General features: G+C 38.6%; 2 protein-coding genes across 3 annotated transcripts in view; both read right to left on the bottom strand.

Annotated features, from left to right (window-relative positions):
- LOC144966054 (excitatory amino acid transporter 3-like) overlaps positions 1-22,521 on the bottom strand; it is a 94,507-nt gene extending 71,986 nt beyond the window's left edge. Inside the window, exons 1-2 of one of the 2 annotated variants that reach the window (XM_078902072.1) lie at positions 22,303-22,521; positions 21,254-21,868 (exon numbers count right to left, since the gene is read on the bottom strand). In XM_078902072.1, coding sequence (XP_078758198.1) covers positions 21,254-21,789 — 536 coding nt within the window. In that variant the 5' untranslated portion in view covers positions 21,790-21,868; positions 22,303-22,521. Of the gene's footprint in view, positions 1-21,253; positions 21,947-22,302 lie in introns of both variants that reach the window. The other variant, XM_078902071.1, reaches the window with a different exon arrangement.
- Positions 1-27,500, bottom strand: part of LOC144966101 (protein AAR2 homolog) — a 417,529-nt gene that overhangs the window by 225,103 nt on the left and 164,926 nt on the right. The window lies entirely within an intron of this gene.

Genomic DNA, 27,500 nt, shown 5'->3' with positions numbered 1-27,500 from the left:
CTTAAATGCCTTTAGCGTCATAACAAAGGGCAACACTTACAAATGCCAACATTACTGAGAAAGCCAATAAAATTCTACACTGTATGTCTCAACATCTACAAGATTAACAACATTTCTCGTACTTTTATTTAAGCTACAAAAGAGAGCAAAAAATATCTGCAGCTCAAAATTAACAAATAATTGACATTAGTCAGTCTGATCGTAATGGAGTCGGTTGCTACGGGCATTCCATTGAGCACTGTACATCCCTATTGGGAAGAAAAAGGGGACGTAATACAGGAAAACATAAGGACAATGTACAGAAAACAGTTTCATCTGGAAAAAAGAAATCCAGCTGGCGTCTTACTAGTCATGCCTAGAATTTCCAAAATTGCCAGAAGTCAACTGGCTGGTATGAATGCCGCTGATATTCCATCAAGAGATATTGCAATGCTCTGCCATTGTTCCCAATCCAGGGTCATTATTATAAGCAAGTATTAAAATTACGTTACTGTCTCTAACCTCCAGGTCTTGGGAAGAATAGGACTTCTCTTGGCGATGATAGACACTTAGACCAGCATCATGATGACAGCTTTATGCATCAGTCAGAGATAGTGCGAATGGATTCCAGATTTCATTATCAAATGTGAGAAGATGACTCAGAGAGGCAGGATTGAAATTATGACGACAGACGACCATGCGTCAGAATTTTGCCCAAGGACTAACACTGCAAGATTTCAATGGCCGATTTCTCGCGACTGTTGGTTCCAGGCCTAATGGGAAAAGTAGCTTCAAGCTTTCCTTTGCTGATGGGCGGCAAATGCAATGATTTCGTGACGGTGATAGCTACACTGCCAAAGGGGTGAAAGAGATCATTTAGTTGTTATGTATGGAGTGATATAAGATCTGACCATGATATAGAGCGTGTCGTCATCGAAGGCCTTATAACAGCTCACGTGTACAATGCCTCAACCCTGATATCAAACATGTTATCGGTAGTATGGCATTGATTTACTCTCGTAACAATAAAATCGCTGGTTCTTATTGAATTCATATAGCCTGAATTTTCCAAGTATTTTCTTATTCAGTTTTTCAAATGAATTAAATTTGATCCAAGAAATAAAAGCAAAGAGGAAAAACCCCTCAAAAACAGTAAGAATATCTACGTGGTCTTCAACTTTGTGCGTTTACGCTTACTTTAGCACTCCCCAAAGAGTTGGATGTTTTTAATCCACCCCCCCCCACCTCCCCCCCATTTTGGGTAAACATTTATTTATCTTACTCAGATTCGTGTATCATCCCTGGGGTCTGATTCATGGACCGAGACTACCATAGTCTCGGACTATTACAAATTCTGAGACTACATAGTCCAAGACTTGGGAAAACTACTTGGTAACTAGTCAAAAACTTGGCTGTATATAAACATTAACAATGATCAGAGAGAGAGAGAGAGGCAGAGAGAGAGAGAGAGAGAGAGAGAGAGAGAGAGAGAGAGAGAGAGAGAGAGAGAGAGGTCGATTTCATTCTTGTTATTGTTTATAAACAACCAACAATGTTTGTCCGACTACGTGTGAAGGTGTGTCACAAATTCCATTTGTTTGATTGGTCAAGATTTACTGGTTAATTGCTTTCACTGGCCAAAAAGTGACGTCACGAGACAAGTCTTTGGCCGCAAAAGAAAACATATCGTGAGTTGTATTTAACAGCTCAACCAATGGAATCACGCGCTTCCTTGAGAAAAACGAACGGCAACTCACTAGGCGCTGCACAAACCTAAAAAAATGACGTCAAAATATAAGCCGTCGTTGGTTCCTGTGGCAGGAAAAAGTTAACGGTGGCTCAGGTTGGACCAAGCTGAGGGACCGAACGTAGTGTTGGTGAATTCTCATAGCTTTACACGGACCAACAATTACGTTAAAATACAAGGCGAGACCAACACAGGAAAGTTAATCGTGAGATGCAGTTAATAGTTAATAATAATAATAATAATAATAATAATAATAATAAATAATAATAATAATAATAATAATAATAATAATAATAATGATAATAATAATAATAATAATAGTAATAATAATAATAATAATAATAATAATAATAATAATAATAATAATAATAATAATAATAATAATAATAATAATAATAATAATAATAAAGTGTTCACCAAAACGCTTTTCTTATGAAACCATAAACACACTCGTACCGACCAAACAGACACACACACACAACAGTCGTACACACTAACTATGCAAGTTTTACAAAATAAAATTGACATTCAAAAAAATGGAATCAAAAAATAAATTGGATAATTTAGATACTCATTAAGAAGAAAATGCCTTCGATAAAAAATTCTGGAAAAGATGAGTTATCAGTTTTTTCTTACAATTTTCTACGCTGCCCGTGAGCCTTCCTGACAAAAGACGCGAGTTCTAAATGGTAGGTCCTGCATTATAAAAAGATCTATCGCCGAAATTAGTAAACCTTGTTTTTGGCACTATTAGTAGCTGGAACTCCGATGACCTAAGCTGGCGAATAGACAGGTAGATAACCACGCCTCTCGGGCAATCGTCATAATGTAAACAATGACAGTGATTGGTAGACACAGCAAACTACACACGTTTTACTATGGTTTGTGCTTAAGTAAAATACCCACTGTTCTACCGAATGATCAATAGAACCAACACAGAAAATTATGTGTAAACCTAAACGTTTATAATCTGATCCAGAAAATCGTGTGATAACTAGTCACCTATTTGGCGGTATAAAAACAATAACAATGATCAGAGAGGGGTCGATTCCATTGACATTACTATTTATAAATAACCAACTATGTTTGTCCGAGCACGTGTGAGGGTGTGTCACAAAATTCATGTTTTGATTGGTCAAAAATCCACTGGTTAATTGCGGAGTAGGGGACACAAGTTCTTGAATGTAGCTCGGAGATCGGAAATTTAGGGCGTTGAAAGAAAAAAGGGCAATTTTGTATTCGATTCTGTGAACCCTGAACGTAATATAGATAGTTCGAAAAAACTTATAGCATCAATACATTAACGAGGGCTGAGTCAGTTAGTAGCCATCGTGATGTTATAGCCTGATAGTGAAATCCAAAAGGACCGGCAGTTTGACGTCATTATTTGGTCGTGGATCTTTACCTTGCAGTTGGTGAGGGGGCTTGAGGCACACGGGAGGGCAAAGGTGTAAATCCCGGTCGACCGTCACGAGACCATCCCGGATATCGAGCCAACGAGCCACATGAGCTGCTCGCCCCGGTGTGTGACTAAATCTGATCCAAACCCGGTGCCCGAATAGCAGCCCTATCCCGGGCGCCACACTATTGTCCTTATGTCGAGTCCCAATCAGTCCCGTCAATGGCGAAGCGGTCTGCCGCCTAGCCAAATAATACCGCGTTCGTGTCGCCAGGGTCGTCGGCACGTCCGAGAAAAAAGCAAACGTCCCATGCATCAATCGATTCGCGGCCTGCCGATCGGAAAATGCGACGGCGGGGATGGCGAGCTGACGCGTATATTGTCCCTGAACGTCGAGAGCCAGAGTATGGCAAAAAATGAGCTTTTATCAAAGCTATTGGCCGTTCATTGCGTTGATATCCTCCTTTTACAGGAGACCCACCTTTATTCAGGCGCGCAATCTTCCCGATTCCAGATCCCAGGCTATACGGTGGTCCAACGCGAGGACACCTCGAGGCTCAAAGGAGGGGTTAGCGTTTACGCTAAAGAGCCATCGAAGGTAAGGGTCATTGAGAGCGTAACGGACAGCAATGGGGTGAACCGAATTTCCGTGGAAGTAGGTGGACTGTGTTTGCATAATATATACAAACCACCTAGAGCGACTTGGACTACACCACCGGTACCGGTGGTCAGCCATCCTTCCATCTGTCTGGGAGACTTTAATAGCCACCATCACGAATGGGGCTACCGAGACTGCAATGAGGCAGGAAGACAACTCCGCTCATGGATGGACTGTAATGATCTACACCTAGTGTACGATCCTACAGCCAAGGGTACCTTCCGGGGTACCCGCCATGAGAAGGAGTATACTCCAGACCTCACCCTCGTAACGAAAGGCGCGAACGGTGAACCGCTGCAGGTGAAGCGGACAGTCCTCGGGGACTTCCCGCATAGCCAGCACAGGCCGGTTCTTGTCACAGCTGGGGTGACAATACCGAGGGTGCAGTCTCTCCCACTTTGCAGATGGAATTTCAGGAAGGCTGACTGGGAGGAATTCAGTTCCTATATCGAGCAGGTCTGCCCTGCCATTCCTCCCAAGTCCAAGAATATAACCAGATTTAGTAGGCTACTGGTTAAGAGCGCTCAACGCTCTATTCCACGGGGCAAACGGAAATTCTACACCCCTTGCTGGACAGCAGAGTCGGAAGAGCTGTACCGAGAGTACCAGCAGACCCAGTCCCAGGACACAGCCGATAGACTACTTCAGTCTCTGGCAGAGGGAAGGAAGCAACGGTGGCAGGAGACCGTGGAAAGTCTCGACTTTACACACTCCAGCCGCCACGCTTGGCGTTTGATAAAGAAATTGGACCCAGATCGGAATTTCGCGAAGGCTGCACCGGAATGCGAGGCAGACACAATTGCCAAGAATATTAAGAACCGTAGTAAGCGGGTCCCTAATCAGGCTTTTGAGCGCGGTGTCCGCAAGGCGTACCGTACGATTTTGGACTCGCTACCTGCGGAGGAGTCGGACTGGACGGCCCCGTTCAGTCCCCGAGAAGTGGGTGCAGCCATTAGCGAAGTAAAGAACGGCAAAGCAGCAGGGATAGATGGTGTATATCCCGATATGGTGACGCATCTGGGCCCCAGGGCACGGGCCTGGCTAGCAGAGGCAATGTCTGACATCCTTGCAAATGGAAAGCTTCCACAAGTGTGGAAGCACGCGAAGATAGTTGCCATTCTGAAGCCAGGGAAGCCGGCGAAGGAGGCAGACAGTTACAGACCCATATCGCTGCTGAGCTGTCTTTACAAATTGCTGGAGCGTGTTCTATTAAACCGATGGGGGCCGGTCCTAGACGCTGCCCTGCCACCTGAGCAGGCAGGCTTCAGGGAAGGGAGGTGCACCACGGAGCAGGTCATTGCCCTTACAGAGCATATTGAGCACGGGTTCGAGAGAAAACAGCAAACAGGTGCTGTGTTTATAGACCTATCAGCGGCGTACGACACGGTCTGGTGCGATGGGTTAATGCTCAAACTTGCAAAAATCATAAGGTGCAAAAAGACCTTGAAGTTGTTCTCTTCGATCTTAGGGGAAAGGCAATTCCACGTCGCGCTGGGAGACGTCACGAGCAAAGTAAGGAAATTGAAGAATGGGGTCCCTCAGGGGTCGGTACTCGCGCCAATGTTGTTTAACGTTTACATTAGCGATATGCCGAACACTTCCTCCCTGAGGCTGGGATACGCAGACGACTGGGCACTCGTTACTCAGAGTAAAGTGTGGACCCGTCTCGAGAGCGTACTCAGCGAGGACGTCACCAGACTCAAATCCTACTTTGACAAGTGGTACCTGAAGATGAACACTTCAAAAACCGTGGCCACTGCATAGATAGAGAAGCGGAATAGTCTTCTGAGGAAGCTGGCGGGATCGACTTGGGGCGCTAGCCAAGCGCTCCTGAGAACATCCGCCCTGGCACTATGCTATTCCACCGCGGAGTATTGCGCTCCAGTGTGGGGTAGAAGCAGAAACGTTGAGAAGGTGGATGTAAAACTTCGCAAGTCGATGCACATAGTGTCGGGAACGCTAGCAACAACCCCTAGAGAATGGGGCCGGGTAATGGCAGCGATCCAGCCCCCCGATGTCCGGAGGGAGACCATTACGGGAAACTGGCTGAGTAAGATCAAAGAGAGAGGGAATGGGGATACCCCTCTCATGCGCATAATGAACGGTGCCCCGTTTCGAGCCGAAATAAGTCCCGGCAACCCTTGTACGCAGAATCCCTGACTACGGACAGAGCTGCACATACGAGATGGAAGTCGGTTTGGACGAATTCAATCCCTCGTGGGGACCTACACTCCTCTAAGCTTGGTGAGAAGTTGCCAGGCTTTGATACCAGTAAGAGGAGACACTGGGTAGCTGCGAATCGGCTCCGGTCGAGGAGCTGCCTAACGGCCGGTGCGTTACATCAGTGGGGTCTAACTTCCTGTCCAATATGTCCACGCTGTGGGCAAGAAACCGAAACGGCAGAGCATCTAGTCGAAAGGTGTGTTGTGACGATGCTACCAGGCGGGTTCGCGACGGTGCACGAATGCGGACCGGACTTTGCTGATTGGGTCGATCGTCATAACATAATAGTGTGAACCATAAGAAGCTGCTGCCATGTCACCCATTCATTGTCATAACACAGATAGTCCTCACACAGATATGTCATGTCATCCATTCATTGTCCTCACACAGATCTACCATGTCATCCATTCATTGTCCTCACACAGATTGTCCTCACACAGATCTGCCATGGCATCCATTCATTGTTCTCACACAGATTGCCCTCACACAGATTGTCCTCACACAGATCTGCCATGTCATCCATTCTTTGTCCTCACACAGATCTGCCATGTCATCCATTCATTGTCCTCACACAGTTTGTCCTCACACAGATCGGCCATGTCATCCATTCATTGTCCTCACACAGATTGTCCTCACACAGATCGGCCATGTCATCCATTCATTGTCCTCACATAGATCGGCAATGTCATCCATTCTTTGTCCTCACACAGATTGTCCTCACACAGATCGGCCATGTCATCCATTCATTGTCCTCACACAGATTGTCCTCACACAGATTGTCCTCACACAGATCGACCATGTCATCCATTCATTGTCCTCAAACAGATCGGCCATGTCATACCATTCATTGTCCTCACACAGATTGTCCTCACACAGATTGGCCATGTCATCCATTCATTGTCCTCACAGATCGGCCATGTCATCCATTCATTGTCCTCACACAGATTGTCCTCACACAGATCGGCCATGTCATCCATTCATTGTCCTCACACAGATCGGCCATGTCATCCATTCATTGTCCTCACACAGATTGTCCTCACACAGGTCGGCTATGTCATCCATTCATTGTCCTCACCCAGATTTTCCTCGCAGATCTTCCATGTCATCCATTCATTGTCCTCACACAGATTGTCCTCACACAGATCGGCCATGTCATCCATTCATTGTCCTCACAGATCGCCCATGTCATCCATTCATTGTCCTCACACAGATTGTCCTCATACAGATCTGCCGGATTCAGAGCTATAAGTCCATTGGCCAGGAATTTATCCAGGTTTTTATACGGTTAATCAAACTGTAGCAATTGCTTACTGCCCTTTGGAAGGACAAAAAGTACTTACCGCTAGATATAAATAGATCCAGATACCCGATATACACTGGCTGGGCAACGTCTTCTGTAAAAGCTGTACTTTCTTCGGGATACAAACTGACCTAAGTATTTCTCCGATTCGGTACTTTAAAGTGATGGGAGTCATTTTAACATTTCGATATTGATCGTGGGTAGAAAGAGATATTAAATGTATCAATTGTGAAGCATATTTGACACATTGTGTATTGAAGGAAATACAATATATCTTCTCTCCATCACTATTTGAACCTTGGATCTTACGGTCTATAAGGCAGACACATATCAAATGGGCCATTGTACAATCAAAGGGAACAAGTAAAAGATCCAATTTGATTGTATTTGGTTGTGTGTGTTGTCAAATGATGAACGTCGCCTTGATTTGATTCGATAGAAATAATTGTTTGACAATTAGACGTGGCATAGAAGACAAAGGCGGCCCCACCTTTCATGTCCATGAATTATCATTGATTATTTCATGGCTTTGTGTCCTGTGTTTGACCATCATTGAGTGTGAGGATTTCACGTGGAGTTCCATCAAGCGAGGGTAATTAGCAAAGCGTTTTCATTATGATGTTGGTTTTGTTCTCTTTGTAAATTTGCATTAGAAAATTAAAGAAAGTTTAGTTTACTCCTTGTATTTTTATTTTCATGAGAACAATCTGCAAAGATTACAAATATGTTGTTTAAAGCCACGGTTCTTTAGATAAAGATAAGAGAGAGAGAGAGAGAGAGAGAGAGAGAGAGAGAGAGAGAGAGAGAAAGAGAGAGAGAAAAAGAGAGGGAAAGAGAGAGAAGAAAGAGAGGGAGAGAGAGAGGGAAAGAGAGAGAAGAAAGAGAGGGAGAGAGAGAGGGAGAAAAAAAAGAAAGAGAGAGAGAGAAAGAGAGAGAGAAAGAGAGAGAGAAAGAGAGAGAGAAAGAGAGAGAAGAAAGAGAGGGAGAGAGGGAGAGAGAGAAAGAAAGGGAAAGAGAGAGAGAGGGAGAAAGAGAGAGAGAGAGAGAGAGAGAGAGAGAGAGAGAGAGTGTGTGTGCGTGTGTGTGTGTGTGCTTGAATATGGGCATGTTGTGTGTATGTGTGTATGGGTGTATATTACTGTTTTATTAATTTGTCTTCACTGGTCATAACGCTTCGTCGTTGTCAGACCGTTCAACAATATTTATACTTAAAACTCAGAAAATAAAATATAATTCCAAGAACAAACAGAACTCACTTGGGAGTTGAAGGTTATTCTTGATATTACCGTTGGCATCCATAAAGTGTGTCACATTTTATGGTGTTCTGGCAATATCCGTCTTATGGCGGACACATTCGAATCACATCCTGTTGTTATAGATTTAAATAGAAGCACTAGATATAACTGGACAAAATGCAGTTTGAATTGTGTCATTATCTTAAATAGGACTGAAGTAATTTACATTTGAAGGAAGGAGGATCACAGATTTTTAAAAACGGAGAAAATCGCATTTAAGACAAGACGTATGTACAGATTTATACAAATGGTTTAAAATACAGTCACATTATCATCACAACAACACTTCAAACCACATTCATTCCCAAAATAAAAAAATATAAATTCCTTCTATGACACAAACCAAAGATTTAGATTTCCCCCCCCCCCCCCCACACCCCCACCCTTGCCTTTTCCCGCCCCTTGACTACGTGACGTGGTACTTTTGGAGGATGACGTACATCCCCTTGACTACGTGACGTGATACTTTTGGAGGATGACCTACATCCCCTTGACTACGTGACGTGATACTTTTGGAGGATGACGTACATCCCCTTGACTACGTGACGTGATACTTTTGGAGGATGACGTACATCCCCTTGACTACGTGACGTGATACTTTTGGAGGATGACTTACATCCCCTTGACTACGTGACGTGGTACTTTTGGAGGATGACGTACATCCCCTTGACTACGTGACGTGATACTTTTGGAGGATGACTTACATCCCCTTGACTACGTGACGTGATACTTTTGGAGGATGACGTACATCCCCTTGACTACGTGACGTGATACTTTTGGAGGATGACTTACATCCCCTTGACTACGTGACGTGATACTTTTGGAGGATGACTACATCCCCTTGACTACGTGACGTGATACTTTTGGAGGATGACGTACATCCCCTTGACTACGTGACGTGATACTTTTGGAGGATGACGTACATCCCCTTGACTACGTGACGTGATACTTTTGGAGGATGACTTACATCCCCTTGACTACGTGACGTGATACTTTTGGAGGATGACGTACATCCTTGCTTGCCGATTGTTCTCTCAGTGTTCATAGTTACTACGTTATTCCTGGTGTTAATTACGTTTTTAGATATTGATATTGACTTATATATATATATATATACATATAGTATTACATTGTAAATTATGCCATATAATTGAAAGAAAAATGCCATTTTATTGATGACACAATATTACACACTGGCCAGGAAAAGGAATGTTGGACTATTGCGTATCGCGTTATTCGGTAAGTTAGTAGCTATGCGCAGTCGTTATTAAAATGAATTAAATTAAAATTCCCTTTATTCATCCCATAGGAGCAATTTGTCTCTAGGGTCTATTCCAAGGGAAGACTGGAATAACCCAGACGTCAGCCGCAGTGCAGCGCCACAAATTGAGCTAGGCCGAGGTGACTTGCTCAAGGCCACGCAGCGCAGCGGGTAATCGAACTCGGTACCTTTCGGGTACGAAGCGAAGACCGTGCCGTTGAGCCACGCTGTTCCATGACAATGCGCACGGACTTGCATTCCAAAGAGCGAACAAAGACAAGTGAATGATACGTAATATGTTGGCGTTTGGTAAAAGTTTCGGTTATCAGCGCTGCATTGAAATCCTCTACTATAATATAAGCAGATTTTCGGTCAATTTTGAATGTATTTCGCCTCAATAGACCAAAAGTAAAGTAAGTTGAATTATCCAAAGCTTCACATTGTAATTTTCTTTGGTGAGAATGTAGCTGGGTAGATAATAAAGCCAATGAAGTTAAAACATGAAAATCATGCGAATAACAACTTTTCACCTTTATTCGCTCGTATGTCAAAACTAGCTTTTGCGTCATCCGATCGGTTTTGCCAAACCAGCACACATATTATGATGAAGAACGGTTAGCCATATTATCATGATGTTTTACAATGCAGATCAAACTGTCCACGATTGCGATATTAACGTATTTGTGACCCTACACCTCGAAGCGGTATTAAGTCGGGATTTGGAAAACGAAGAAAACAGGTTTTAAAGTGGAAATGGTCAAAATGATCAAATTTCAGTTTTTGGTTGTTTCAGAAACTACAATCATTTTTCTACATGAAAACATAATAATTCAACACAAGTATTGACGATAAGCTATATATATTTAAAGTTTAAAAAAGCAACTATCGGTGAAATATTCAAAACAAGAATTGACTTTCTCTCAGAGAGCCACCATTTCCAAGGCTGCACTTGCCAATAATAGTTAATAACAAATACTTTGACCTCAAACTTTAGCCTCGTTGGTTTTTAAAGTTCGTTTTGCTCTACTTATCATTTGATGCACTTTTAGCACTCTCTCTCTCTCTCTCTTTCTCTCTCTCTCTCTCTCTCACTCTCTCTCTCAAACACACACACACACACACACACACACACACTACAACCACCCCCCCCCCCCCGCATCTTCATCACGACCACTACTACTACAATCACCACCACCACCGCATCAACACTGCCACTACTACTTCAACCACCACCACCACATCATTATCACTACTACTACAACCACCACCACCACCACATCATCATCACTACCACTACTACTACAACCACCACCACCACATCGTCATAACTACTACAACCACTACCACTACATCATCATTACTACTACAACCACCCACACCACATCATCACTACTACTACAACCACTGCCATTACTACAACCACAGTCACCACCACCACCACCACCACCACATCATCATCACTACCACTACTACTACTAAAACAGCCATTATGACATCATCATCATCATGCTACTACTACTACTACTACTACTACTACTACTACTACTACTACTACTACTACTACTACTACTACTACTACGACTACTACTACTACAACCACCAACACAACATCATCCTCACTACCATCATTATGTTTTGGAGCTTTTCTTCACTTGAAATAAGGAAACTTTGGGGTTGTATTTGGCAATGTGTTCATATATCAGAAAATATTTGTAATCAGTTATCTATTTCGATCTATACAATATGTAAACACAATACCAAATATCATCCCAATTCCCTTTTTATGTGTGCGGAAATTCCTCTTTCGGTATTTCGGTATTTAAATTCCTCCGAGTGGTGTCTGAAATTCCTGTGAGTCAAATTGAAAATTGGCGTCTCTGCAAATTTTACTATTCCCGTATCTGAGGAGTTATCTTTGCCCCATTGATTTGATTATGTGTGAAAACGGTGCCTCACTTCAAAGTCGATTTTCTCAAAACTTGGTTTTTACACTCTCCCTACTTCAAACGGTCATAGTTGGGCAATAAATAATCAGAATTTTATAAATTTGTTATCAAAATTTTAAGCATAATATAAGCTATGATTGGGTACCAAAAACCCAAAATTGATAAATCCGACTTAATACCGTTTCGAGGCGGAGGGTCACAATTTAGGTTTGGTGTAACAGATCACTAACAAACGATTGATTCAAAGGCCAGAACGGAGCAATCTATGTCATACGTTCCAGATACAAACGGTCAAATCAAGAATAACCTTCAACTGTCAGATGATTTTACCCATGACACGGGTCACGATGACACAGGATGGAGCTTGCCGAGGGCTGGTTCGTGGACCGTGAATGTCCATGGATTCTAGCAGTATGGTTTATCGGTGATTGAAACCAGTGAAGTTTGATCCAAGTTAACAGACGTTTTCTAGTCATATTTTACAAATCTCGATGATTCAGACCAATCATCAGCTTTGGAAATCTATGCCTCTAACTAATGGCGCTACCGAGTTGCTCTAGATCTGAATGCAACAAAAATCTGTATAAATTCTAAGGGTGTGTCTTTTTTACGAAACCCGCCGAAACCCGACGAAACCCGACAAAACCCGACAAAGTTATGGGAAGTAGGTAGCAGTGGGGAGTGAACCTGAGACTAAAGGAAGTGTACACCATTGGGGAGTGAACCTGGGACTGGGTTTCGGCGGGTTTCGTAAAAAAGCACTGAGTTAGACTTTGAAAAAAAATAATTTATGATGGATTGGTAATGACCTTTCGGGAAAATCCGAAAAATGGTTGGTAAGGAGAGGGTGAAAAATCTCATTTTTTTGCCTTGAATAAGAGAAGGAAACTTTACCCAGCTGTCATAATTATTTGTCTAATATTTATTAATCGACGAAATCAGCATGAAGGCGAAGGAGAAAATGGATAGATACAAGATTTCAAAGAGACGAACACATAAACGACAAGGATATTGACACCTCGAATAGTTCTTTATCATCCAAAATTCCTATCCTTTTCATAGCGAAAAGACAAATCAAGTGATTTTTATTCTGTTGTGGTGTTAATATTGCAATCTACTTAGTAGGGATAATACCTTCTCAAATAGCGGGGAGAATGCCAAGCTACTATTGACATACTAGTTGGAGAGACTTATTACTCTGTTGCCAAATACAAAATGACAGCTAGTTTGGAGATTGGGGATGGGAAATAAATTGCTATTGGTTTTATATTGGGATATGATATGTTTGTATGCATGTCATAATATAGGGCAATCAGTTAACGGAGAGATAGTTTTTGTAACTGAACTCACCGCTACCACTATAACCTAGATACCATCGTCACAACCACCTTCACCACCAACACCACCTCCAACACAACTACCACCAGTTATATCATCATAATCATCATCATCATCATCATCATCATCATCATCATCATCATCATCATCATCATCATATCATCATCATCATTATTATTATCAGCATCATCATCATCATCATCATCATCATCATCATCATCATCATCATGAGAAGTAGCAATGATGGTAGTAGTAATAATAATAATGATAATAATAATAATAATACTAATAATAATAATAATAATAATAATAGTAGTAGTAGTAGTAGTAGTAGTAGTAGTAATAGTAGTAGTAGTAGTAGTAGTAGTAGTAGTAGTAGTAGTAGTAGTAGTAGTCGTAGTAGTCGTAGTAGTAGTAGTAGTAGTAGTAGTAGTATTAGTAGTAATAGTAGTAGTAGTAGTAGTAGTAGTAGTAGTAGTAGTAGTAGCAGCAGCAGCAGCAGTAGTAGTAGTAGTAGTAGTAGTAGTAGTAGTAGTAGTAGTAATAGTAGTAGTAGTAGTAGTAGTAGTAGTAGTAGTAGTAGTAGTAGTAGTAGTAGTAGTAGTAGTAGTAGTAGTAGTTTTGTTGATTCTCTTCTCTTCTTCTTTTTGTTGATTTTTCATCCGCCATTAATACAATTCAGCCCTACCTCCTTGCTCATAAACTTTCTACTTTTAAAATTAATCCTTATATCATCTCCTGGGTGCTAGACTTCCTTACAAATACAACGCAATATATACAAGTAAAAGGAAATGTCTCCAATAACATTACTATAAAAATTGGTGCTCCGCAGGGCTGTGTAATCTCTCCCATGCTCTTTATACTTTATATAAATTACTGTTAAAGCGCAGATTTAAACATACCCCTTTTAAAATTTGCTGAGGATACAACTCTACAAGGACTTATTACTAATAATAACGAAATAAATTAAAAGAAAGAAAGAAAGAAATTTATTTCCTGGTGCAACAATAACCACCTTGAATTGAATGTTAGTAAGACCAAATAATTAATTATAGACTTTAGAAAAGATAAGAATACAAAAGACCATATCACTATTAAAAATGAAAAAGTAGAGCAGGAAGTAGAATACAAATATCTAGGAGTCACCATGGACAACAAATTACGGTGGGACGTACATTCCAGTTATATCAATAGCAAAATTAATCAAAGAATGTACTTTTTACGGAAATTGTCCCAACTTAACATTGACAAAACACTTTGTACGCTATTTTATAGATCTGTAATAGAAAGTGTTTTGGTTTTTTTTTGTTTTTTTTTTTTGTTTTTGTTTTTTTGCATTACTGCCTGGGGGGGGGGGGGAATTGTCTTAGCTCAGCAAAAGCTAACTTTGACAGGATTATTAAAAGAGCTAATACATTTACTACAGGATCCATGTCTTTTAATGATTAATATTCAGAACACTACTTAAGAAAAATTAGTAATAGTTTAGATAATCCAACTCTACCTTTAAATCTTCAGATCACTAAGTCGAACAAAAGTGACCGATTGTTGTCTATACGAACAAAATGTGAAAGACACCTCCGATCCTTTTTATCTTACAGTTGCAGAATTTTTAATAAGGAAAATAATTTATAAATTTTGGTCTACTTCTGATTTAACTTTGAAACCTTTTCTTTAAAATTATTCCATACCCACAATTTTTCAACATCAATTTATATAATCGCTTACTACAACATTACTTTAGACCTTTTTATTCTACATTACGTGCAATGTAATTTATACTATGTATTTTTTCTCAGTCAATTTACAATAGTATTATACTGTAACGAATTCTTAGCTTTTTACTGATCTTTTCTTCTTATATGTTGGCATCAATAAACCTTTTCTAGATATTTATATCTTTACACTTTTATAATCTGTATGTCCCATAATTTACATTATGTAATTATTCTTACAGCCTACAATATTATTACACTATATATACCTATTACCAAATTTTACTTTACCACATTATATTTACGTATATTATGTTTATGTATGTATCATTGTCGGCATTTTATACCTCTGTACAAAATTTCCTTTTGGATGAATAAACTACATTATTATTATTATTATTATTATTATTATTATTATTATTATTATTATATTATTATTATTATTATTATTATTATTATTATTATTATTATTATTATTATTATTATTATTATTATTATTATTATTATTATTATTATTATTATATTATTATATTATTATTATTATTATTATTATTATTATTATTATTATTATTATTATTAATTATTATTATTATTATTATTATTATTATTATTATTATTATATTATTATTATTATTATTATTATTATTATTATTATTATTATTATTATTATTATTATTATTATTATTATTATTATTATTATTATTATTATTATTATTATTATTATTATTATTATTATTATGTTATTATTATTATTATTATTATTTATATTATTATTATTATTATTAGCAGTAGTAGACGTAGTTGTAGTAGTAGTAGTAGTAGTAGTAGTAGTAGTAGTAGTAGTAGTAGTAGTAGTAGTAGCAGCAGCATCAGTAGTAGTAGTAGTAGTAGTAGTAGTAGTAGTAGTAGTAGTAGTAGTAGTAGTAGTAGTAGTAGTAGTAGTAGTAGTAGCAAAAATAGAATAATGGCAGCAGCAGTGATAATTGCCTTGGATGGTTTTGAAGGTCAGTCGGTGAATTCGTGACGAAGTGATTTCATCGCTAGGTCAACTTCATTAGTGTTACTTAACACTGACTTCCAAAACCAGCTCTAATGATCTTTTATATTCGACTCCTCTAGTATTTGTGACTTGCATAGTCAATCTGGTATTATGTCGAAAAAAACTAGATGAAGAAAATGACCAACGTTAAGAAATTTCAGTTTGGTTAAAAAGCGCTCTCCTGACGAAAGACTTCCGGATGTTCCAGATTGGAGAGATTTTGAAAAGATGATGGTCATTTTGATCAACCATTTTTAAAGGACAATTTTTCTGGCTAAAATTCTAAGTCCGGATGGTCAACGGATGACGGTTACGGTGACCCTTAACCACTGGTTCTGACCCAAACGAAAGGGAGATAACCTGAAACCGATGCATTCTCAGCCTGTGGCTAAGACAATTTCTAATAAATGGGAGGCGTGTACAAAAAAACCTTATGTCTCTTCCAAAGTAGATACACGTAGTGTCCTGACACATAAGACTTATGTTAAAAGTAGATTAATACAACAACAATTACTTCTTTCTTTGGTTTCAATTTTCAACGATTTGTTAAGCTGCTTTTCAAATTAATTTCTATCCCTCAAATTCAAAAGATTTTAATGCATGTGCAGTTATATGGTCTTGTGGTATGACACTCGCTTTCGGATCGGAAGGTCCTGGGTCCTAGCCTCGCTAAGCGCATAGTTGAAGGAAAAGGCTCGTTACTCACATTTTCTCACCGTACTTATGTGTAAAATGAGTGCCTGGTCGTTAACAGCGTTGTCTTTGTCGGAAAAAATTTAAAATCGCCTAAAAGGCATCATATCTCGTTCTATATGTTACGTGTTGCTGTTGGACAGGGACCCTTTGTAAAGCGCTTTGAGCACGTTTAGTGGATAATACGCTATATAAATTCTCTATTTTTTTAAATTAATTTTTTTTAAACCAACATGTGGCCGGCCGCCACAGAACGGTATCAAGTCTGGATGAACGAGTAAATGACAAAAAGTGGTTGGAAATCCCAGAAATGTGAGCGTCTAGTTGTTTGTGTTTGTCACTCTAGAATCCACGATGTGATCGTATAGTTGTTGTTTGTCACTCTAGAATCCACAATGTGAGCGTCTAGTTGTTGTTTGTCACTCTAGAATCAACAATGTGAGCGTATAGTTGTTGTTTGTCACTCTAGAATCCACAATGTGAGCGTATAGTTGTTGTTTGTCACTCTAGAATCCACAATGTGAGCGTCTAGTTGTTGTTTGTCACTCTAGAATCCACAATGTGAGCGTATAGTTGTTGTTTGTCCCTATAGAATCCACAATGTGAGCGTATAGTTGGTGTTTGTCACTCTAGAATCCACAATGTGAGCGTATAGTTGTTGTTTGTCACTCTAGAATCCACAATGTGAGCGTATAGTTGTTTGTCACTCTAGAATCCACAATGTGAGCGTATAGTTGTTGTTTCTCACTCTAGAATCCACAATGTGAGCGTATAGTTGTTTGTCTTTGGCACTCTAGAATCCACAATGTGAGCGTATAGTTGTTTGTGTTTGTCACTCTAGAATCCACAATGTGAGCGTATAGTTGTTTGTGTTTGTCACTCTAGAATCCACAATGTGGGCGTATAGTTGTTTGTCACTCTAGAATCCACAATGTGAGCGTATAATTGTTTGTGTTTGTCACTCTAGAATCCACAATGTGAGCGTATAGTTGTCTGTCACTCTAGAATCCACAATGTGAGCGTATAGTTGTTGTCTGTCACTCTAGAATCCACAATGTGAGCGTATAGTTGGTGTTTGTCACTCTAGAATCCACAATGTGAGCGTATAGTTGTTGTTTGTCACTCTAGAATCCACAATGTGAGCGTGTAGTTGTTTGTGTTTGTCACTCTAGAATCCACAATGTGAGCGTATAGTTGTTGTTTCTCACTCTAGAATCCACAATGTGAGCGTATAGTTGGTGTTTGTCACTCTAGAATCCACAATGTGAGCGTATAGTTGTTTGTGTTTGTCACTCTAGAATCCACAATGTGAGCGTATAGTTGTTATTTTTCACTCTAGAATCCACAATGTGAGCGTATAGTTGTTGTTTTTTACTCTAGAATCCACAATGTTAACGTATAGTTGTTTGTGTTTGTCACTCTAGAATCCACAATGTGAGCGTATAGTTGTCTGTCACTCTAGAATCCACAATGTGAGCGTATAGTTGTTGTTTGTCACTCTAGAATCCACAATGTGAGCGTATAGTTGTTTGTGTTTGTCACTCTAGAATCCACAATGTGAGCGTATAGTTGTTGTTTCTCACTCTAGAATCCACAATGTCAGCGTATAGTTGTTGTTTGTCACTCTAGAATCCACAATGTGAGCGTATAGTTGTTTGTGTTTGTCACTCTAGAATCCACAATGTGAGCGTATAGTTGTTTGTGTTTGTCACTCTAGAATCCACAATGTGAGCTTATAGTTGTTTGTCACTCTAGAATCCACAATGTGAGCGTATAGTTGTTGTTTTTCACTCTAGAATCCACAATGTGAGCGTATAGTTGTTGTTTTTCACTCTAGAATCCACAATGTGAGCGTATAGTTGTTTGTGTTTGTCACTCTAGAATCCACAATGTGAGCCTATAGTTGTTTGTGTTTGTCACTCTAGAATCCACAATGTGAGCGTATAGTTGTTTGTCACTCTAGAATCCACAATGTGAGCGTATAGTTGTTGTTTGTCACTCTAGAATCCACAATGTGAGCGTATAGTTGTTTGTGTTTGTCACTCTAGAATCTACAATGTGAGCGTATAGTTGTTTGTCACTCTAGAATCCACAATGTGAGCGTATAGTTGTTTGTGTTTGTCACTCTAGAATCCACAATGTGAGCGTATAGTTGTTTGTCACTCTAGAATCCACAATGTGAGCGTATAGTTGTTTGTGTTTGTCACTCTAGAATCCACAATGTGAGCGTATAGTTGTTTGTGTTTGTCACTCTAGAATCCACAATGTGAGCGTCTAGTTGTTGTTTGTCACTCTAGAATCCACAATGTGAGCGTATAGTTGTTGTTTGTCACTCTAGAATCCACAATGTGAGCGTATAGTTGTTGTTTGTCACTTTAGAATCCACAATGTGAGCGTATAGTTGTTTGTCACTCTAGAATCCACATGCTCTGCGGCTGTTTTAAAAACCACAGTATATGCAATTGCAATCAAATAGTACACACTGTGTTCTTCAACAAAACGGCACCATTGTCCTCAATACAATAATAAATACAATTGAACATTGGTTTTATAAAACTCACTAAATCCGTTTTTCCCATTTTGAGATATTGAGGATTATTTCCCCTAAAATTTCAAATTCGGTCCAATATTTTATCACATTTAAACTTCAAATTCACACAAATCTTGGGAAATTCGTGTCTCAATTGATACTTAATATAAAATTTACTTTTCAATTTATCTCATCGATGGAAAATCTCAAAAAGTAGAAAAATCGACTTAACAAGTTTTGGAAAACCAGCCTTGAATACGCTTCAACAGTTATGACGTCACTTTCCTCGTAATGACGCATGGTAAATTAGTAACTGGCTCTAAACTATCGGAACAATGGCGGACGCCCTTATGAAATATTTCTCCGACGAGTATAAAAATGTATCCAGAGGAGAAAAACATTATAGTATGATCATGTTTGGACTTTTATACATTCTGATCACATGACATATGAAAAGTTCTAGCCAGCATGAAGAATAAAAAGTACCGATTTTTTTGTTTAGAACCACGTTGCTCGCCGTTGCTGGGCGACATGACATCAGACTATTGAATCGAATTGACCCAAGCTTCGTGGTTTTTGATCATAAATCTAATTTTTATCATTTGAACCACCCCGACATAATATTGTTTTGGGGCGATGGGTTACATAGTCCACTTTTGGCTATTTCCATCTGAGGTAGAAAATATCCCGAGACCTCTTATTAACGTTTTTAATTTTTGTTTTCATGAACACAGCTACATGGTCTGTACCAACCAGCCTTGGACTCACGTTGTGTTTGTGTCTTTACTGTCTGGGGTATTCCTACTCTAAGAACATGGGTCAACGAAAAGAATCAACAATAGGTAAAGAGAGTAGTTAGGAAGAAGGACAAAAGAAGTTTGCTGAAGAAGGGTTTAAAGCTAAAACTATCCTTCATCCTCTAAAGCGTATCAAGCGTCTCTAACCAATCAAGCAAAAGGTAAGCGGTGAATAAAATGTATTATATCGACACTTTTTAACGACTAGTGATCAATGTTGAGTATTAATACTAATTGTTTTCTGTTACTGAAAAGCTACATTTCACGTACTTTGTTTATTATTGATTTGTCGTACTCAATCTCTAAAGGTAGCGAAAAAAATGAGTCCTCATTAAGATTTCCACAAAATAGACATTGGTAGTTATTTCATCATTAAGATTTCCACAAAATAGACATTGGCAGTTATTTCCTCATTAAGATTTCCACAAATAGACATTGGCAGTTATTTCCTCATTAATATTTCCACAAAATAGACATTGGCAGTTATTTCCTCATTAAGATTTCCACAAAATAGACATTGGTAGTTATTTCCTCATTAAGATTTCCACAAAATAGACATTGGCAGTTATTTTCTCATTAAAATTTCCACAAAATAGACATTGGCAGTTATTTCCTCATTAAGATTTCCACAAAATAGACATTGGCAGTTATTTTCTCATTAAAATTTCCACAAAATAGACATTGGCAGTTATTTCCTCATTAAGATTTCCACAAAATAGACATTGGTAGTTATTTCCTCATTAAGATTTCCACAAAATAGACATTGGTAGTTATTTCCTCATTAAGATTTTCACAAAATAGACATTGGCAGTTATTTGTTACTTTTTGGTTTCCACCAGATCTTAAAGACACAGGAACCCAAACTCTGCTGCCTCCATAGAGGAGTCAGAACAAAATAACACTTGGATTCAAACCCAGCTCGGTTGTTTGAGAGGCAAGTGCTCTTCAAATTGAGCTATCGTGACCCTCTGTAGCCCCTTGAGGGACAAAACATGTTAAATGAATTGAGCGTTGCCTAATCTGAATTGGATTAAAGAAGAGCATTGGTAACGTGTGAAAAAAAGGGCAGCACGAATGCATTTTCTCTTAAAGTTTACATCCAGCGTAATCAGAGGAAAAGTAAACACCAACAATAATTGCAATGGTAAACGTCTTGTTGATGTTTTGATACTTACCTCTCAATAAAATTTAGAGTTCAATGAAGTAAATCTTAATGTTGGTTTAGATATGCAATCCAAGCAGATTTCCATTGAATTCGGTAATCAATCTGACCTTCTACCATAATAATGCCGAATCGTTTCTTTTAACTAGTAAGATATAAATAAAAACTCACCGAATAAGATCCATATAGGCGTCCACAGAGTTGAGTTGTTGAGCTTCACCATGCCTGGACATGGAGCTGCGATCAGCATTACCGCCAGGCTGGATGGACACGCATAGAAGTATCCCCAAACACACCGAGAAGAAAGTGGTAGTTCCAAAATAGCAGATGGTGCGTAGTCCCATTTTGCCGCAGGTCTTCGCGTCCAGTCCGGCGATGCCCGAAACCAAACTGGACAGCACGATGGGCAGGATGAGCATCTTCAACATCCTCATGAGGATCTCGCCTGGAAATCCGATATACATCAACTCTCTTTTGGTGAAGTTTTCTTTTGTGCTTCGAATGATCAGACCGATGAAAACCCCGACGAAAACTGAGATAAGAAGAGCTATAAGCAATGAACTTTCTTTGATGCTTTCCAGGCATTTTTTCCCGAAATATTTGGCCTTACTTCGATATCCTCGATTCTCCACGGGCACGGCCACGAAGACGTGTGTATTGACGGCGTTCACGTTGTTGTCCATTGGGCTTGTTCCCGGCGATTCCATGTTTAGAAGTTTATCGATTATTTGGATGGAAAATTATGGAAGATTGAGTATCCACAAGTTTGTTATAGTTGGTAAGTAACTGAAATCAAATCGTGACAGACTTTACATCCTTCCATTATGTATTATGAGCGAATGAATTCATTATGAACGTTATCAGCTTATTCCGTAATATAAAAACAGATGAAGTAATCACACAATAATCGTGAAGTAAAAAATTGGGATAGATTTAATCCTTGAAAATGAAGGCTCTAGTACATTTTAATAAAAAAAAACAAAAAAACAAAAAACAAAAAAAGACAACAAAAAACAAAAAACAAAACAAAAAACAAACAAACAAACAAAATACAAAAAAAAAAAACAACCAAAAAAAAAAAAGAAAGAAAGAAAGAAAATACAAAAACTAATATGATGAATAAAAATAACGAAAAAAGTTAACAAAACACAAAATGTTATTTAAAAAATCATTTGAAAATAAATAAAACGAATTGAAACCACATAGCTTAAATGTTATACCTATTTAACATTCGTTTTCGAATATAGACATCAAAACACAACATATATCAATTAAATTGTCCAATGATATATGGCAATAAATATGAGAACACGATATAAAATTGGATGAAGTCAATGAAGCCACGAGAGCATCGCATTCAGGATTTCAATGCGCGCCGCTAGAATGATAAAATGGCATTGACGACACTGATGTGCGTCATGAGCTGTGAGTATTGGGACAGAGACAAGCAGGCAGTACTCACGCACAGCCTCGTCACGATCATGGTGCTGTGTCTGCTTCACTGCTGCCAATGGCGGGGGCTCTGGTATTTATCACTATTCCACCAACATTTATTATTATCATTATCATTGTTATTATTATTATCATAAAGGTGATATTGATGTTGTTGTTTTGTCGTTTCAGGCGTGAGAAAACATTCATCATAATATCTGATCTAATATGATTTGTTAAATGTGACCCGCAACCATTAAGTGGTATTATGTCAGGTGGGGAAGTGTGAATATACTTATAAAATGACAAAAAATATGAACAGTTTTTGTTTTTTTGCCCTTTATGAAAATATATTCAATTAAAAAAAAACAAAAAAACATGAGCGTTTATATTGCGCAAAATCGACTAAACGTGCTCAAAGTGCTTTAAAAGCCAACAACAACATTTATCATGTGGGACGACACGTGACACCTGTTAGGCAATAATTCAGTTTTTTTTCAACACAGGCCAGGTATTCATTTTACACCTGAGTTGGGTGAGAGAATATGAGTAAATAGTCTTTTCCAAGGACTCAACAATTTCGCTCAGAGCGAGCTTCGAACGGAAGACCTTTCGATCAGAAGGAGAGTGTCATACCACAAGACCACATAGTCCTCAATAAAATATCAAAAGGACAGAAACAAATAAAGGTATGGAAGAAAATGTTAAAACAAAGCAAAACAAAAATAATAAATCATCCATGTTATTTATGACATTAAAAGGAACTTATCACTGTTGTTGCTATCTCTGATACAGCCAGTCACAAGAAAATTCCAAATGAATCTAAATAGATATGATGTGCATGGGGGTTGTCTGTAAATGAAATTGGGTGTCCTTTCCTTCCAAGCCATCATATATAAATACATGAGAGAATGGAATGTGATACCAGGCTAGTGTAAATGAAATTGTGTGTCCTTTACTTCCAAGCCATCATATATAAATACATGAGAGAATGTGATACCAGGCTAGTGTAAATGAAATCGTGTGTCCTTTCCTTCCAAGCCATCATATATAAATACATGAGAGAATGCGATACCAGGCTAGTGTAAATGAAATTGTGTGTCCTTCCCTTCCAAGCCATCATATATAAATACATGAGAGAATGGAATGTGATACCAGGCTAGTGTAAATGAAATCGGGTGTCCTTTCCTTCCAAGCCATCATATATAAATACATGAAAGAATGGAATGTGATACCAGGCTAGTGTAAATGAAATCGGGTGTCTTTCATCCAAGCCATCATATATAAATACATGAGAGAATGGAATGTGATACCAGGCTAGTGTAAATGAAATCGGGTGTCTTTCATCCAAGCCATCATATATAAATACATGAGAGAATGGAATGTGATACCAGGCTAGTGTAAATGAAATCGGGTGTCCTTCCTTCCAAGCCATCATATATAAATACATGAGAGAATGCGATACCAGGCTAGTGTAAATGAAATTGGGTGTCCTTTCCTTCCAAGCCATCATATATAAATACATGAGAGAATGCGATACCAGGCTAGTGTAAATGAAATTGTGTGTCTTTCCTTCCAAGCCATCATATATAAATACATGAGAGAATGGAATGTGATACCAGGCTAGTGTAAATGAAATCGGGTGTCCTTTCCTTCCAAGCCATCATATATAAATACATGAGAGAATGGAATGTGATACCAGGCTAGTGTAAATGAAATCGTGTGTCCTCTCCTTCCAAGCCATCATATATAAATACATGAGAGAATGGAATGTGATACCAGGCTAGTGTAAATGAAATCGGGTGTCCTTTCCTTCCAAGCCATCATATATAAATACATGAGAGAATGGAATGTGATACCAGGCTAGTGTAAATGAAATCGTGTGTCCTCTCCTTCCAAGCCATCATATATAAATACATGAGAGAATGGAATGTGATACCAGGCTAGTGTAAATGAAATCGGGTGTCCTTTCCTTCCAAGCCATCATATATAAATACATGAGAGAATGCGATACCAGGCTATTGTAAATGAAATTGTGTGTCCCTTCCTTCCAAGCCATCATATATAAATACATGAGAGAATGGAATGTGATACCAGGCTAGTGTTAATGAAATTGGGTGTCCTTCCCTTCCAAGCCATCATATATAAATACATGAGAGAATGCGATACCAGGCTAGTGTAAATGAAATTGTGTGTCCTTTCCTTCCAAGCCATCGTATATAAATACATGAGAGAATGGAATGTGATACCAGGCTAGTGTTAATGAAATTGGGTGTCCTTTCCTTCCAAGCCATCATATATAAATACACGAGAGAATGCGATACCAGGCTTGTGTGAATCAAGGCAAAAAGAAAATGTCATGGCATGATTTTTTATTGCTACTTCTCACAAACGCGGATGGCAAAATACAATAACAAAGGCTTGAATGACGACATCTTCGAACTATCTATATATAGATAGTATGTGCTTGGCTAAGAAGCTCACAACATTGCCATCCGGAAGTATAACGACCAACACACATAATTATGTGTAACCTTGAACGTTTATAGTCTGGTTAATACAGTTCAGTGAGAATTACTCATACACGTGAATGGCAAAAAGCAATAACAAAGATCAGAGTGACGTCCTCTTCGTTCTATTTATAGTAGCTCTTCCTAAACTTTATCAATAAGACTATAAACGTTCAAGGTTACACATCATTTTGTGTGTTGGTAAGTTGCTTCCGGCTGGTGAAATGTTGTTACCTTTTTTGGCCAAGCGCATGGCATCAATAGCAGTAATCACCGTCAATGGGAGCGATCTCTATTCATGTTTCGTCCAATCTAGTCATCGATCACATGATTTGGTGCTGAACAACCTAAGAGTCACGCTGAGCAAAATGACCAATCGTGATGTTGGATATTTCTCAAATTGTGAACACTTTTCACCCATGTGGGTCATTTTGAGCACATATCTCAATGTGACCAATGACCTCGAGCACATGGAAAGGTAATATAGAACCCTCATGACGTCACTTCCCTCGTAATGACGCATGGTAACTTATTAACTTGCTCTAAACTATCGGAACAATGGCGCACGCCCTTATGAAATATTTCTCCGACGAGCATAAAAGTGTATCCAGGGGAGAAAAACATTATAAATTAGATCATGTTTTGACTTTATACATTCTGATCACAAGACAAATGAAAAGTTCTAGCCAGCATGAAGAATAAAAATCAAGGATTTTCTTTGTTTAGAACCACGCTGCTCGCCGTTGCTGGGCGATGTGACATCAGACTATTGAATCCAATTGTGTGACTGGTAATTAGGAGATTTGAGGTTCTATTTTAACTAGGCTAGGCTGATTTTTATGACGGCTTTTATGTGTATTTCTCTTTCTGCTTAGACTGGCAATGGTTCTGATTGTAACATTTAAACTTTTACAAATCCTACAATGAAATGTAGAAAGTATTCTTTGTTCTCGGGTGCATTTTTACACCACAATGTTCCATTAAAGGAGAGACGATGAAAACTTTTCTGAATCTTTCTTTCTGATTTTCACGAGACGTTGCCATAGGGACAAGTTCAAATACCATTACTGACAAATTTATTTTCTTTCTGTTCCCAGGCAACCTATGGTCTAAAGAACTAAAATATTGGAGCGGGAAAGATACAGAGTTGAAAGTCGTTAATTGTATAAATATCAGCAAAGCAGAGGCAAAGGTATGGCTATTTTATAAAGATGATTTTTAATCAAATTTTTAATTCTATAAGTGACTCAAACTTCTTCCATATTTATATGACCATTGTTGTGTTCATATAGATCATTAAAAAAATTCATTTCCCTCATAATCAGCATTATGAGTTTTCTAATTCTATTGTTTAAAATAATCCTCATATCAACCTTTCTAGTGTTTTATGAAAGAACGCTGGCATCTTTACAGTCAGTTGGAAGTGAGGATAGATCTATTAAAATCAAAATTTCAGGCGATGTTCTAAGCATTAAATGAGTGACAGCCAAGCAATGTGCCCATTCTGATTGATGAAGGAAAATCGGTTTAACACAGCTGTCGGAAAGATAAGAAGATTAGCACATCGATCTGCCAGCACTCTCACAATCAACACGGCATTTTGCATTATTTCAAAAATTGTGCTTGTCCCTCCTGGTATATTCCCCCCCCCCCCCTTCTATCGCCTGTATTAATTATGTATATACAACAATTTGCCTTATGTTTCTTTAAAGAGCTCTGCTTAAGAAGTCGTCAAGCTCAGTTCATCGATCTTTCAACATTCTCACAATCAACACAGCATTTTTTCATTTATTCCAAAATGTCCATTGTCCATCCTGGTATAGTGTGTCCCTTCTATCGTTTCTATTCTTTATGCATCTACAACAATTTGCCTTTTCTTTTCCAAGAAGACATGGTCGTATTTTTGTTAATTAGTCCCCAATTTAAGTTCAACGATCTTCCAAGAACTCCCAAAATTAACACATTTTTGATTATTTCAAAAATATTGCTTGTCTATCATTGTCATTCTAGATCTACCCACAGGACAAGGAGAGCTGAAGTTATTTATTCAGATGTTTGTTGCGATTTCAACATTTTCTATGGAGGTCAATCAGATTTATATAAATTGTAGTTTTCTTTCCTCCTTCACCCCCTCCTTCTCCCCCTCTCCTTCTTCCTATTCATCCCCCCCCGCCCCACTCTTCTTTCTACTTTTCCTCCTTCCCCTCATCCTCCACCATCTTCTCCTCCTCCTTCTTTTTCTTCTCCTCCTTCTTCTATGACTACTACTACTACTACTACTACTACTACTACTACTATACTACTACTACTACTACTACTACTACTATACTATATCTACTACTACTACTACTACTACTACTACTACTACTATACTACTACTACTATACTACTACACTACTACTACTACTACTACTATACTACTACTACTTACTACTACTACTACTACTACTATCATACTACTATCACTACTACTACTA

Source organism: Berghia stephanieae, chromosome 2 (assembly GCF_034508935.2).
Source record: "Berghia stephanieae isolate SIO BIC M18660-M18661 chromosome 2, UCSD_Bste_1.3, whole genome shotgun sequence".
Lineage (NCBI taxonomy): Eukaryota > Metazoa > Mollusca > Gastropoda > Nudibranchia > Aeolidiidae > Berghia > Berghia stephanieae.
Note: the sequence above shows the minus strand (reverse complement) of the source record. Positions and strands in the feature narration are given on the sequence as shown.